At 43.2% G+C, this 16,128-nt stretch overlaps 1 protein-coding gene across 1 annotated transcript in view; it reads left to right on the top strand.

Moving 5' to 3' along the window:
* LOC106571386 (solute carrier family 35 member F1) overlaps positions 1-16,128 on the top strand; it is a 135,967-nt gene that overhangs the window by 75,314 nt on the left and 44,525 nt on the right. The window contains exon 3 of the mRNA XM_014144409.3: positions 13,923-14,050. Coding sequence (XP_013999884.1) covers positions 13,923-14,050 — 128 coding nt within the window. The remainder of the gene's footprint in view (positions 1-13,922; positions 14,051-16,128) is intronic.

The following is a 16,128-nucleotide window of genomic DNA, read 5'->3' as shown; positions in this document are numbered from 1 at the left end:
TTACAGAGAGCCCTAGAGTCCTGAATGAAGAACTTCTGTTAAGTTGCTTCCTGTGAGCAACAAGGTACCTATTTCTTTGTTTATTCTCATTTTTATTTTGAAGCTCTTGAGGAAAATAGTAGAAAATGTCTGTAAATAATGTATGTAAATAATGATTGTGAAAAAAGAAAGAAGCAGTACTGCAATGTGACATCATCTATAAATATTGGCGAATGCCTATTGTCTGTTTTTGACCTCTGAGGCAAAAAAAAGACCTTAACTTAAATATTTCAGTGAGTGAGTTTTTTCCTTTCTTCAAGTATATGTTTTTTGAACCTGGCACCCGAAGACCTTTTGTCACTACAAACATTTGAGCTAAGCACGCCAATTTCTCCTTCTATGATTACACAGAGACCCAACACAGCAAATGCCACCTTGTGTCAGAATCTCCCATCTGCCACCATGGGGACCAACATGCCTGGCAGGCTCTCTCTCTCTCTTCTCTAACACAATAATGTCTCCCAAGCATATGGCCCAGCAGGTTAAGCCATTGTTTTTCAGGATTCACAGATTAATGGGAATGGCTGCCAGCATTCGTCTGTACCAATCTGTCAGAGCAGAGAGAGCGGGACAGTCTTTGCCAGGTGGAGCCTGTCCAAAAGAAATGACTGAACAGCCATAATGGTTAGAATCACTGAAACTCTCAAAACCGTTGCAGAGCGGAGAACCTGAGGACTGGGTTGGGGTGGGGGGAGAAATGTGCAGAAACAATATTTCTATTTGTGTTTGCCCTGTCTCGTCCATCTGTGCTTAACTGCTTGAACTGGTGCCCAGAAAAAAAGCAGTCAGGGAACTATAAGCATCAACCTCTTCTCTGTTAATAGTTCACAGATATATTCATGATGGAAACCAAGAATATTCATTTTTTTGTATTCATTTTTTTTATTCATGTGGACCTTTATCTAATTAATCACCTCTAAGTGAAATTCAATGCATAGATTTTGAATTGAAATAGATTTATTTACCATGAAGGCTAAAAAGCTGGGAAAGCCTACACTAATGGTCTCTTCTATAGAAACACAGACAGAGATGAAATGTCAAGGTCGTAATGGATTCACTAATATTCCCCAGTATACTGCATACTGTATGGTGACCAGGTGATAGTGCGTGTTATCTGTGGGGTAGACTATTCTCTAACAGCTATCCAGTTGCCACATTTTCACAGACATAGAGGGACTATAATGACATGGCTGCTAGGGTAGAGATGTTAGCTCTCTTCAGAAATAGCCTTAACACAGCATTATTCACTCTGTGTGTACCGTAATAAAGTGTTAGAAGGGAAAAAAACGGACTTTGCAGGCTGAATGATGCAATACACCCGCAATGACTTAATGCCCTTCTATTACAATGTGGCAATACCCACAGCCTACCTCTTTTTTTCAATCAATGTTTTAACTTTATTTCTCTATGGAATGTTCAAGCAATCAATTGGACAAATAGCCTTCATCAACATCTCCTTATCTCCCCCGACTGTCCTTGACTGTCGACTCTGACTTTGGTTTTTGTCAGTCACTTTATCAGGCATTATACGCTTGTGCGTTTAGTTGTATTCACACATTTGGTTAGATTACAGTCTTATTCTAAAATTGATGAAATTGATGAGGGAAAAAAAACTATCTGCACACGATAATGACAAAGCAAAAAGAGGATTTTAGAAATGTTGCTAATTTATTAAAAAAAAATAAAAAAATGTATGAAATATCACATTTATAAAAGTATTCAGACCCTTTACTCAGTACTTTGTTGAAGAAACTTTGGCAGCTATTACATCTTCAAGTCTTCTTGGGTATGACGCTACAAGCTTGGCACACCTGTAATTGGGGAGTTTCTCCCATTCTTCTCTGCAGATCCTCTCAAGCTCTGTTAGGTTGGATGCGGAGCGTCTCTGCACAGCTTTTGTCAGGTCTCTCCAGGGATGATCGATTGGGTTCAAGTCCGGGCTCTGGTTGGGCCACTCAAGGACATTCAGAGACTTGTCCCGAAGCCACTCCTGCGTTGTCTTGGCTGTGTGCTTTGCCCCCAGGTTAAGGTCCTGATTGCTCTGGAGCAGGTTTTCATCAAGGATCTCTCTGTACTTTGCTCCGTTCATCTTTCCCTCAATCCAGACTAGTCTCCCAGTCCCTGCCGCTGAAAAACATGGATGGTGCCAGGTTTCTTCCAGAAGTGGCACTTGGCATTCAGGCCAAAGAGTTCAATCTTAGTTTCCTCAGACCAGAGAGTCTTTAGGTGCCTTTTGGCAAACTCCAAGCGGGCTGTCATGTGTCTTTTACTGAGGAGTGTCAGATTGTTGTCCTTCTGGAATGTTCTCCCATCTCCACAGAGTAACTCTCGAGCTCTGTCAGAGGGATCATCGGGTTCTTGGTCACCTCCTTGCCACAGCTCGCATTGATGTGCTATCCTGGATGAGCTGCACTACCTGAGCCACTTGTGTGGGTTGTAGACTCCGTCTCATGCTACCACTAGAGTGAAAGCACCGCCAGCATTCAAAAGTGACCAAAACACACGCCAGGAAGCATAGGAACTGAGAAGTGGTCTGTTGTCGCCACCTGCAGAACCACTCCTTTATTGGGGGTGTCTTGCTAATTGCCTATAATTTCCACCTGTTGTTTATTCCATTTGCACAACAGCATGTGAAATTTATTGTTAATCAGTGTTGCTTCCTAAGTGGACAGTTTGATTTCACAGAAGTGTGATTGACTTGGAGTTACATTGTGTTGTTTAAGTGTTCCCTTTATTTTTTTGAGCAGTATATTTTATATTTGAGATTCTTCAAAGTAGCCACCCTTTGCCTTGATGACAGCTTTGCAAACTCTCGGCATTTTCTCAACAAGCTTCACCTGGAATGCTTTTCCAACAGTCTTGAAGGAGTTCCCACATATGCTGAGCACTTGTTGGCTGCTTTTCCTTCAATCTGCGGTCTGACTCATCCCAAACCATCTCAATTTGGTTGAGGTTGGGGATTGTGGAGACCAGGTCATCTGATGCAGCATTCCATCACTCTCCTTTTTGGTAAAATAGCCCTTTCACAGCCTGGAGGTGTGTTGGGTCATTGTCCTGTTGAAAAACAAATGATAGTCCTTCTAAGCCCAAACCAGATGGGATGACATATCTCTGCAGAATGCTGTGCTAGCCATGCTGGTTAAGTGTGCCTTGAATTCTAAATAAATCACAGTGTCGCCAGCAAAGCACCCCCACACCATAACACCACCTCTTCCATGCTTTACGGTGGGAACTACACATGCGGAGATCATCCATTCACCGACAATGCGTCTCACAAAGACACAGCGGCTGAAACCAAGAATCTCCAATTTGGACTCCAGACCAAAGGACACATTTCCACTGGTCTATTGTCCATTGCTCGTATATCTTGGCCCAAGCAAGTCTCTTCTTCTTATTGGTGTCCTTTTTAGTAGTGGTTTCTTTGCAGCAATTTGACCATGAAGGCCTGATTCACACAGTCTCATCTGAACAGTTGATGTTGAGATGTGTCTGTTACTTGAACTCTGAGAAGCATTTATTTGGACTGCAATTTCTGAGGCTGGTAACGCTAATGAACTTATCCTCTGCAGCAGAGGTATCTCTGGGTCTTCAATTCCTGTGGCGGTCCTCATGAGAGCCATTTTGATCGTAGCGCTTGATGGTTTTTGTGACTGCGGTTGAAGATTTCAAAATTATTGATATTTTCCGTGGTGACTGACCTTCATGTCTTAAAGTAATGGACTGTCGTTTCTATTTACTTTTTTGAGCTGTTCTTTGCCAGAATATGGATCTGGTAGTTTACCAAATAGGGCTATCTTCTGTATACCACCCCTACCACAACACTGATTGGCTCAAACGCATTAAGAAGGAAAGAAATACCACAAATAAAAATGCATTCCAGGTGACTATCTCATGAAGCTGGTTGAGAGAATGCCAAGAGTGTGCAAAGCTGTCATCAAGGCAAAGGGTGACTACTTTGAAGAATCTAAACTATATTTTGATTTGTTTAACACTTTTTGGGTTACTACATGATTCCATATGTGTTATTTCATAGTTTTGATGTCTTCACTATTATTCTACAATGTAGAAAATAGTCAAAATAAAGAAAAACCCTTGAATGAGTAGGTGTGTGCAAACTTTTGACTGATACTGTGTGCGTGTGTGTGTTTTGGTGACAGTTTGCTGAAGTTGTCTTGAGTCAGTACTCTTCAATATCTCCTGTGGTATTTTCCTTCAGGAGCCTGCAGGTACTTGGTCAGGTCAATACCTTTGTCCTCCCAGTTGGTGATTGCCTCTCAGAGCTCTTTTATTGTTTTTTAGGAGGGAGGGAGGCTCTGCCCATCTCAGCATATTGACAGCAGAGGAGACTCACTGAGCTACAGGACCTTGCTGCAGGGATGGTCAGAACAGAATTCTTACCGCTGATGTACATGCGTTGGATTGTGCTTCTGTTCCAATAGGCACATAATCAATAATGTAATAAGGTATGTCTGTACTAGGGTTGAGGGAGGAGGTAGGGGAGGCGGAGAGCAACTAGCCTACCCTCGCCTATCAAACCACACACGTGGCTATATTGAGAGTTTTGAGAGCTATGAGGCTGTAAAGAAAATAGGAGTCTTGATTTAGAATTAGGTCTATGAAGAAAGCCCTACACCAATGAGATCAATGATTCCATTAAGTCTGGATCGAGTGGTATTGTATAGGGGTGGCAGGTAGCCTAAAAGGGACGGCAGGTAGCCTGGCGGGTAGGAGCGTTAAGCCATTAACCGAAAGTTTGCTAGATCAAATCCCAGAGCTGACAAGGTAAAAATGTCATTCTGCCCCTGAACAAGGCAGTTAACCTCCACACCTCCCTGATTTAGAGGAGTTAGGTTAAATGCAGAAGACACATTTCAGTTGAATGCATTCAGTTGCACAACTGACTAGGTATCCCCCTTTCCCGTTCCCCATTTCAGACACCGAAAAGCAATTTAAATGTATCCGGGGAAATCAGAAAACATCTCCAGACCTGATTAGAGATGCAGAGGAGATGAGTATATGAGGCAGGATATGTAGCAGTCAGCAGCTTTTAACAAGGCCAGAATAAGAGAACATTAGCCTGTCTGGGTAGTGACAGAGTGCAAATGAAGCTAGCTAGCACAGGTCCCCTGGAGCTTCTCTGGGTACACACACACTGATTGCCCATGTAAAACAATGAATAATGCTACTATAGGAATAGATCCTGCAGTGCTCTGCATTTAACTTACTCTACCACTTAAAGCACTGCCAGTCCTATAATTGGATGAGGAATAATGAGACCATTGGATGTTAATGTTTCATTCAGGCCCCCTGCATCTGCCAAGGGTACTTAGAATAGAAGGAACTTCTAGTACTAGCTCAAGTGTTAAAGAAAACGAACACATCCAAGATTAGAGGTGTCTTTCTGCTTAGTGTTAGAGTGTGGTTTATCGTCATGAAGAGGGTTGCACCGGTGAACCGCTGACTGTCTCAAAACGGAGGAGAGAGAGATTGGGCCGCCCATGCTGTCCTTTTAAACACTGGAAGTCCCACTTAATGAAGGCGCTGCTCTTTGCCCGAGGTGTGCAAATAAACTCTCATTGCTTACGCACAGAGCCATAGGAGGGAGAGAGCCCATCAAATTCACACAGATCATTGGCATCCAATCACCTGGCCTTCTGTTTGCATTGTGTCTGATGTGATGTTTGTTGTCTCTAGTCTAACAGACACAGATCAGAAGGTAAATGGAGGAAGAAGGCTGGGACACACACACACAGTGCCCTTGAGGATTTCCATTTCACCTGAACTACCTCAGTTACATCACACAGTATGTGAGACAATCCAGTGAAAGTCAAACAGACGTGTCGGCCAAGCTAATAAATAATCTGATTATGACACCCCGCCCGCCGTACCCCCACACCTCTAAGATTAATATATGGCCTAGTGGTGATACACACACCCAGGCTGAACTAACACACAGAGAGGGTATAATGTCACGCCCAGGCTGAACTAACACACACAGAGAGGGTATAATGTCACGCCCAGGCTGAACTAACACACACAGAGAGGGTATAATGTCACGCCCAGGCTGAACTAACACACAGAGAGGGTATAATGTCACGCCCAGGCTGAACTAACACACAGAGAGGGTATAATGTCACGCCCAGGCTGAACTAACACACAGAGAGGGATAATGTCACGCCCAGGCTGAACTAACACACAGAGAGGGTATAATGTCACGCCCAGGCTGAACTAACACACAGAGAGGGTATAATGTCACGCCCAGGCTGAACTAACACACAGAGAGGGTATAATGTCACGCCCAGGCTGAACTAACACACAGAGAGGGTATAATGTCACACCCAGGCTGAACTAACACACAGAGAGGGTATAATGTCACGCCCAGGCTTAACTAACACACAGAGAGGGTATAATGTCACGCCCAGGCTGAACTAACACACAGAGAGGGTATAATGTCACACCCAGGCTGAACTAACACACAGAGAGGGTATAATGTCACACCCAGGCTGAACTAACACACAGAGAGGGTATAATGTCACGCCCAGGCTGAACTAACACACAGAGAGGGTATAATGTCACACCCAGGCTGAACTAACACACAGAGAGGGTATAATGTCACGCCCAGGCTGAACTAACACACAGAGGGTATAATGTCACGCCCAGGCTGAACTAACACACAGAGAGGGTATAATGTCACGCCCAGGCTGAACTAACACACAGAGAGGGTATAATGTCACGCCCAGGCTGAACTAACACACAGAGAGGGTATAATGTCACGCCCAGGCTGAACTAACACACAGAGGGTATAATGTCACGCCCAGGCTGAACTAACACACAGAGAGGGTATAATGTCACACCCAGGCTGAACTAACACACAGAGAGGGTATAATGTCACACTCAGGCTGAACTAACACACAGTGAGGGTATAATGTCACGCCCAGGCTGAACTAACACACAGAGAGGGTATAATGTCACACCCAGGCTGAACTAACACACAGAGAGGGTATAATGTCACACTCAGGCTGAACTAACACAGAGAGAGGGTATAATGTCACACCCAGGCTGAACTAACACACAGAGAGGGTATAATGTTAAAATAATCTATCAGCAAGTAGCCTAGCCTACAATTACAAGGTAATAAATTCAGTAAATGAATGAAGCCAATAGGCTAGTGGTTTCAGCTATATTGTTGTTGAAACGATGTAGGCCTTTTTAACCAATAAGAGAATATGTCAAATTACTTGAATAGCCTATGTAAAGTGTATTCGCATCAGTAGGCTAAGTGACTGAAATGCATCAGGTAAGTATTGGAAGGTTCATGAAAACATCAGGGAAGCTCATCAGGTAGGCTAGAGGCCAAATGTGTGTGTAGAGAAGATGTGCATTGCTTTCAATTGCTAGACTAATGATCATGAGCACTCACCTCAACTTAGCTAACATTTCCCATTATAATTGTAACCAAATATTCAAACGGAGATTCAGTGAAAAGAAAAATCTGACATTGATTTATCAAGAGAAGCTCCAGTGCTTGTGTCAAAGCAGCAATGACTCTGTCCCAATCAAAAGGGAGCTGGAATTAGCAGTTGACACATGGCAATTGCTTTACATTTATTATAACCAGTGGTGTAGTGCTATCTTTTTAGGTAGCCTACCGGAGCACCATTTATTATATTATTACATCATCATTTCTGAATGAAACTTGGTACCTACATGTAGCCTATTGAAGACTATACAATAGGTCAGAATATAGAGTGGCAAGAAAAAGTATTTGAACCTTTTGGAATTACCTGGATTTCTGCATAAATTGGTCATCAAATTTGATCTGATCTTCATCTAAGTCACAACAATAGACAAACACAGTGTGTGTCACGGTTGTCGTTGGAATGAGCGGACCAAAGTGCAGCTTGTGTGTCATTCCAAATTGTATTTATACTGTGAAACTATGCAATCCATAAATAAACTGAATAAACAAAACAAACCGTGAAACATACACTACTCAAAATTCATCTCCCACAAACCTACGTGAGACAAACACCAACTTAAATATGACCTCCAATTAGAGACAATGATGACCAGCTGCCTCTAATTGGAGATCATCTCAAACAAAGCCCAACATAGAAATACAAAAACTAGAACAACCCAACATCGAAATACAAAACTAGAACATAACATAGAAAAAACTAAACTAGAACACCCCCCTGTCACACCCTGACCTACTCTACCATAGAAAATAACAGCTTACCATGGTCAGGACGTGACAGTACCCCCCCCAAAGGTGCAGACTCCGAATGCAACTAAACAACAACAAAAAACAAAAGGGAGGGTAGGGAGGGTAACAAGTGTCTATGGCGGCTCTGGTGCAGTACACAGAACCTTATCATCCAGCGAATTCTCCAGTAGAGGAGACGGCTCTGGTTCGGGGCGTAACCCGCGCTCCGCTCGCTGATCCCTACGCTTTTTCATCACCGGAGGCTCCGGACTGGAGGCCGTCTCAGGAGGCTCCGGACTGGAGGCCGTCTCAGGAGGCCTGATGCGTGGGGCTGACATAGGTGGCGCCAGACTAGTAACATGCACCTCAGGGCAAGTGCGGTGAGCAGCAACAGGACACCCTGGACTGGGCAGGCGCACTGGAGGCCTGATGCGTGGGGCTGGCATAGGTGGCGCCAGACTGGTAACACGCACCCCAGGGCAAGTGTGGGGAGCAGTAACAGGGCGTACCAGGCTGGATAGACTCACTGGAGGCCGGGTACGTGGGGCAGGCACAGGATATACTGGACCATGGAGGCGCACTGGAGGTCTCGAGCATAGAGCTGGCACAACCCGTCCTGGCTGGATGCTTACTTTCGGGGCGCGGGCACAGGACGCACTGGGCTGTGAATACGCACTGGTGACACAGTGCGCAGCGCCGACGCAGGATATCCTTGACCGAGAAGGCAAACTGGAGACCAGGAGAGCTGAGCTGGCACCACCCTTCCTGGCTGAATGCTCAACTTAGCTCGGCAAATGAGGGGCGCGGGCACAGATCGCACCGGACTGTGAATGCGCACTGGCGACTCAGTGCGCATCACCACATAACACGGTGCTTGCTTCTTCACTTGCTCCCCACGGTCAGCACGGGGAGTTGGCTCAGGTCTCCAACCTGACTGCCAATCTCCCCGTGTGCCCCCCCAAAAAAACTTTTGGGGGGGGCTGCCTCTCGCACTTCCGTCGTTGCCATGACTGTTCCTCGTAACGTTGCCGTTTCTCCCTCGCTGTCTCCACCTGCTTCCATGGCAGGGTCTTGTCCCCTGCCATTACCTCCTCCCATGTCCAGGACATCCTCCACTCTCTCCTTTCCCTGGCCCAGGATCCCTGCTCCTCCTGGGCACGCTGCTTGGTCCTTTTGTGGTGGGAGATTCTGTCACGGTTGTCGTAGGAATGAGCGGACCAAAGTGCAGCGTGTGTGTCGTTCCACATTTTATTTATACTGTGAAACTATGCAGTACATAAACTGAATAAACAAAACAACAAACCGTGACACAGAGGTGAAACACACTACTCAAAATGAATCTCCCATAAACCCAGGTGAGACAAACACCAACTTAAATATGACCTCCAATTAGAGACAACGATGACCAGCTGCCTCTAATTGGAGATCATCTCAAACAAAGCCCAACATAGAAATACAAAAAGTAGAACAACCCAACATAGAAATACAAAAACTAGAACAACCCAACATAGAAATACAAAACTAGAACACCCCCTGTCACGCCCTGACCTACTCTACCATAGAAAATAACAGCTTACCATGGTCAGGACGTGACAGTGTGCTTAAATTAATAACACAAATTATTGTATTTTTCTTGTCTATATTGAATACATAATTTAAACATTCACAGTGTAGGTTGGGAAAAGTATGTGAACCCCTAGTCTAATTACTTCTCCAACCTAGAGTCCAATCAATGAGACGAGATTGGAGATGTTGGTTAGAACCTTCTTGCCCTATAAAAAAACACTCACAAAATTTGAGTTTGCTATTCACAAGAAGAATTGCCTGATGTGAACCATGTCTCGAACAAAAGAGATCTCAGAAGACCTAAGATTAAGAATTGTTGACTTGCATAAAGCTGGAAAGGGTTACAAAAGTATCTCTAAAAGCCTTAATTTTCATCAGTCCAAGGTAAGACATATTGTCTATAAATGGAGAAAGTTCAGCACTGTTGCTACTCTCCCTAGGAGTGGCCGTCCTGCAAAAATGACTGCAAGAGCACAGCGCAGAATGCTCAATGAGGTTAAGAAGAATCCTAGAGTGTCAGCTAAAGACTTACAGAAATCTTTGGAACATGCTAACATCTCTGTTGATGAGTCTACGATACGTAAAACACTAAATAAGAATGGTGTTAATGGGAGGACACCACAGAAGAAGCTACTGCTGTCCAAAAAAAACATTGCTGCATGTCTGAAGTAGGCAAAAGTGCACCTGGATGTTCCACAGCGCTACTGGAAAAATATTCTGTGGACAGATGAATCTACAGTTGAGTTGTTTGGAAGAAACACACAACACTATGTTTGGAGAAAAAAAGGCACAGCACACTAACATCAAAACCTCATCCCAACTGTCAAGTATGGTGGAGGGAGCATCATGGTTTGGGGCTGCTTTACTGCCTCGGGGCTTGGACAGCTTGCTATCATCGACGGAAAAATGTATTCCCAGATGAAGATCAGATTAAATGTTATGACCAATTTATGCAGAAATCCAGTTATTTCCAAAGGGCTCACATACTTTTTCTTCCCACTGTACATACAATAGGCCTATATCATCCAAGTTGCATGATTGCCTGTGCTTACACATAAGTGTCTCAATGAAAATGTTCTATGTTTAAAATCCTAAAAAAACTAATTAGACCTGCCTTGTTATAAATTAGGTCTACCTTTATTATAAATTAGGCCTACCTTATTATAAATTAGGCCATCATCACTGTCAATTGTGAATGATAATTCTTCATGTTTTACAGGTGAAACGTCCATGCTGCATGCATGCCGACCATTTGATCCCAATTTCAGTTTCATGGTAATATGCATTTCAATCTTCTTAAATGACGTAGGCTAAGTAGCATAGCTGTTTAATCTCATTTTAGAGCAGATGGAGTTAAACACAGCCACCTGGATTTTGTTTCAATCAAAGCATATTTTAGCCCATGGCACCTGCTGTTGAGGTCTGTCCACATGAGAAAAAAAAAACATTTCAGCACAATCATCCTAAATTGTCATCAGAAATGATGTGGTGTTTTCTGGTATGACAGTAGCCTAACATTATCTATGCTATTATATTCGGTTTGTTATCTAGAATACTAATGAATCATAAAGTGATCTTGCAAGACATGGCACCATTCTGGAAGTGGCGGAGCATGGAAGTGGCACTACACCCCTGATTTATAACGGTTGGATGACTTCTGGGTGTTTTATCTCAAACCACTTTTTACACCATCGCAGCAGGACAAAAGATTTGGGAATGACCCAAAATCATGTTGGACTAAAGCCCCGAAAGCCAGATCCTGGTGACTTCCCTGGTCCTTAGACATATGTATAGAGAAAGAACACACAGTGACATCCCTGTTTAAACTAACAGATAACCTGCTCTTGAAGCTGGACGCTAAGCTACGGACATAAAACTAGGTAAATACACCTGTACTTTTAGGAAAAAACCTTTCTCCGTGAACAGTGGCAGGCTGGCTGTTTTTTGTGCTGTGTGACCGTTACCCGGTGATTGTAATGGCCTGTAGTAGAGCACAGAACCATTCAGAGTCTGGGAAAGGAAACCCATCACAGCACTGCACTCTGCAATCCCACCAGTCAAGGAAAGGAAGCCATTTTGATCCTTTTCCCTACAAATGTTTAACTCCAGGAATCTGTACAACTGGTGGCATATCTCTGTGTGCTTAGAAAGACTGTCAATATATGCAAATGCATAGTAATTAGACTATTTAATTCAGTGCATCTGTTCCAAGTTTATGTAATTATTCAAGCACTGCAAAATGGGTTACGTCAACTGTTTAACAAACACAGCCTCTTCGCTCATAGCTACAGTATTAGCTTAGATTTCTCATAAAGTACCAGCACATTTATCAGTGCTCTAGCGGTATCAGTGTACAAGACTATACTGTAGCTACTGTAGTAATAACCCCACCGACCTGTTTGACAGTTTGATGTTTTTGAGCATGAATGAATAATTAGCTTTTGGATGCCTCCTACCTGCTCCTCTGTAAATAGTGTTGTCTCCAATTATTCCTCCCCTCCGGCCTGACTCTCTTTCTCTCTCACTCTACCCACACTCTGATCCCAGAGAGCTTTCTTTTACCAATTATGGTCATTAAAAAAAAGCAGACATTTTAGAATGCTCTCATGTTGGGCTTGTTGTGCTAAGAGATTACTGCACACAATGCTAGCTATAATAACTGAAAACAAATAACTAGCTAGCCGCGTTGTTCTATTGAGATTGCAGGAAGTTTTTTTTCCTCCCATGATCCTTGGGAAGAGGCTGACTTCTCTCAAGGGTGGTTTTTTTCATCTGTTTGTTTTTGTCAGGTTAATTGCTTCCCTTGTTGTATCTGTCTTGTAATTAATTTTGAAATGTTAGCCATGCACTGAAGCTGAAAGGGAAATCTTATATACGGTAGTTTCAGCTTGTTAAGGCTTAAAAGAAGTTTACGCACTTAACTCTAGTCAATGCTACATGACCAAAAGTATATGGACACCTGCTCGTCAAACATCTCATTCCAAAATCATGGGCATAAATATGGAGTTGGTCCCCCCTTTGCTGCTATAACAAAAAGGTTTTCAACTAGAACACTGCTGTGGGGACTTGCTTCCATTCAGCCACAAGAGCATTAGGGCACTGATGTTGGGCGATTAGGCCTGGCTCGCAATCGGCGTTTCAATTCATCCCAAAGGTGTTCGATGGGGTTGAGGTCAGGGCTCCATGTAGGCCAGTCAAGTTCTTCCACACCGATCTCGACAAACCATTTCTGTATAGAACTCGCTTTGTGCATGGGGCATTGTCATGCTGAAACAGGAAAGGGCCTTCCCCAAACTGTTCCCACAAAGTTGGAAGCACAGAATCATTTAGAATGTCATTGTATGCTGTAGCGTTAAGATTTCCCTTCACTGGAACTAAGGAGCCTGAACCATTAAAAACAGCCACAGACCATTATTCCGCAACAAAACTTTACAGTTGGCACTATGCATTCGGGCAGGTAGCGTTCTCCTGGCATTCGCCAAACTCAGACTTGTTGGACTTCCAGATGGTGAAGCGGGATTCCACTGCTTCAAAGTTCAATGGAGGCGATCTTATCACCAATCCAGCCGACACTTGGCATTGCACATGGTGATCTTAGGCTTGTGTGTGGCTGCTCAGCCATGGAAGCCCATTTCATGAAGCTCCCGACTTACATTTTTTGTGCTGACGTTGCTTCCAGAGGTAGTTTGGAATTTGGTAGTGAGTGTTACAACCGAGGACAGACAATTTTTGTTGCTCCTAGACGTTTCCACTTCACAATAATAGCACTTACAGTTGACCGGGGCAGCTCTAGCAGGGCAGCAATTTGACGAACTGACTTGTTGGAAAGGTGTCATCCTATGACGGTGCTACGTTGAAAGTCAATGAGCTCTTCAGTAAAGCCATTCTGCTGCCAATGTTTGTCGATGGAGATTGCATGGCTGTGTGCTCGATTTTATACACCTGTCAGCAACGGGTGTGCCTGAAATAGCCAAATCCACTAATTTGAAGGGGTGTCCACATACTTTTGGATATATAGTGTATATCCACCCACAATATCTGATGAGCGTACAATTATATTCCCTGTGGGAACAGACGTTGTTAGAACATGTCTCTCTCATTCTCTTCACAGGTGAGGAGAATCTGCTGGCTATACTGAAGAGGCGATGGTGGAAGTACATGATTCTGGGATTAATAGACATCGAGGCTAACTACCTGGTTATCAAAGCCTACCAATACACCACACTAACAAGTGTACAGGTGAGTCTGTTTACATATATCACATCTGAACCCATAGGTGTGTGTGTGTGTGTGCAATGGGTGCGTGGATACAAACGTGTGTGTGTGTAGGTGTTTGTGTCTACTATAATATTCTGCCGGTCCCTAGACATCCCCCTGACTGGTCAACCATAAGACGGTAAGACAGCAATGGCCTTTGAGTCCAGAGGCGTAGGTAGAAATTGCCGTGTGGCTGGGCCTGAGTAAAAGTGACTGGGCCAACATTTTCCTGCAAAAATACACAGACATCAGTGGTGTAGTTGTGGTGCATGGAAAACATTTTCCAAATTTTTCCCAAATGGCCTGCCTGGCGAATGAATAGGCACTCTGTGTAAAGAAAATCAATGAAAAACAGATGTAGGCTACTCTGAATGACCTAAAATCATGGCAATACCCAGAATTAAATAAAAGGCTTAGCCCTTATGGCTGATATGTTAGGCTAAGAGGCCAGATAAGCGGATGCTAGTCGCTGCTGATTCATCTCTGTATTGTATGTTTTGCTAGAGGACATTTATGGGTTAAAAAAAAGGCTTAGGCTACATTAAATTTCATACACCATGGTTTCCACATATTTCTACCTTAATATTTATATTTTTGTATAACTTTTTTATGCTTTAGTCTTTGCCACATGATTTCTGTAGGCCTAGGCTATTTCGTGTATGGGGAACTGATGATCGCTACTGGATCGAGTCTGGTCCTCTGGCCTAAACCTCATAAACTGTCCCTAAAGTTCTTCTACCGAGAAGCAAAATAAAGAGGCTAAACTGTAGAACTTTTGAGACATTAATAAATGCCCAATTCTCATTGTGAATGTGAATAATTCTCATTGTGAATGTGAATAATTCTCATTGTGAATGCGAATAATTCTCATTGTGAATGTGAATAATTCTCATTGTGAATGTGAATAATTCTCATTGTGAATGCGAATAATTCTCATTGTGAATGCGAATAATTCTCATTGTGAATGCGAATAACTTTCATTGTGAATAATTCTCATTGTGAATGCGAATAATTCTCATTGTGAATGCGAATAATTCTCATTGTGAATGCGAATAATTCTCATTGTGAATGCGAATAATTCTCATTGTGAATGTGAATAATTCTCATTGTGAATGCGAATATCAGGAGTCAGAGAACAGAGCGGAGGGCGGAGCTGTCTGGTGCTGAAATCTTTGATTTGACATTTGCGGGCTCAGCATTACCTGCCCGTGTGGTGCTCAAAAGCCCAAAAGTGCCCACTTTTTGCCATATGAAAACAGCCAGACACAACACAATACAAACACTTAAGCCTATATCTTGAACTGTACGGCTATGAAACTTATGGGTATGAAATGAATAGCTCACTTTGAATAAGCAAACGCTACTCTATAGGCATTCAGACATGAAATCATTATGCATAATACCACAGCAGGTATGAGTACAACAGCTCACTTGAATCCGCAAACATAAACCTGGCCTACCAAGGCAGGCATTAAAACATGAACTCATCATAAATAGCCTAATATCACGGTGGGTATGAATACAGTAACTCACTTTGAATCAAACACATAGGCCTGACCTACCAAGACAGGCATGAAAACATTAGGCTAAATTGAAAATAAACAGTATCCAGACTTAACTTTCTTGTTTCACATTTTACAGCACAAGTGTAGATGCCTAGGCATGGTGTTGAAGGTGGAGATTATATCATCATAGTCCAAAGAGTCTCTGAGTTCCGTTTCAAAGGACAACCAGGCTATAATTGTTGAGACGTGCAGTCAGCATGCAAGATCTGATGGTTGTTTTGATACGGCCTGTAGCGAAAAAATGGCCTGCCCACTTGCACTACATTCTTCCACTGCTCTGTCGTTTGCTTCATACTTTAGTCTGAGACTGCCATCATTGAAGTCGTTTGTGGTGAAGAGGGGCAGGAGGGGTGTTGTACAAAACGAAGTCATCAGTGATTGGATTGGCTCTAACCAATCAGAATATCAAAGCTAATGACACATTTTTAAACTGCCACTTTACCCACATGTGTTCTGGCTCTGGCCCAACCAGACTGCCCTGAATGTGTTCACATT

Source organism: Salmo salar, chromosome 15 (assembly GCF_965601325.2).
Source record: "Salmo salar chromosome 15, fSalSal1, whole genome shotgun sequence".
Taxonomy (NCBI): Eukaryota; Metazoa; Chordata; class Actinopteri; order Salmoniformes; family Salmonidae; genus Salmo; species Salmo salar.
This window is presented reverse-complemented; position numbering and strand designations above follow the sequence as displayed.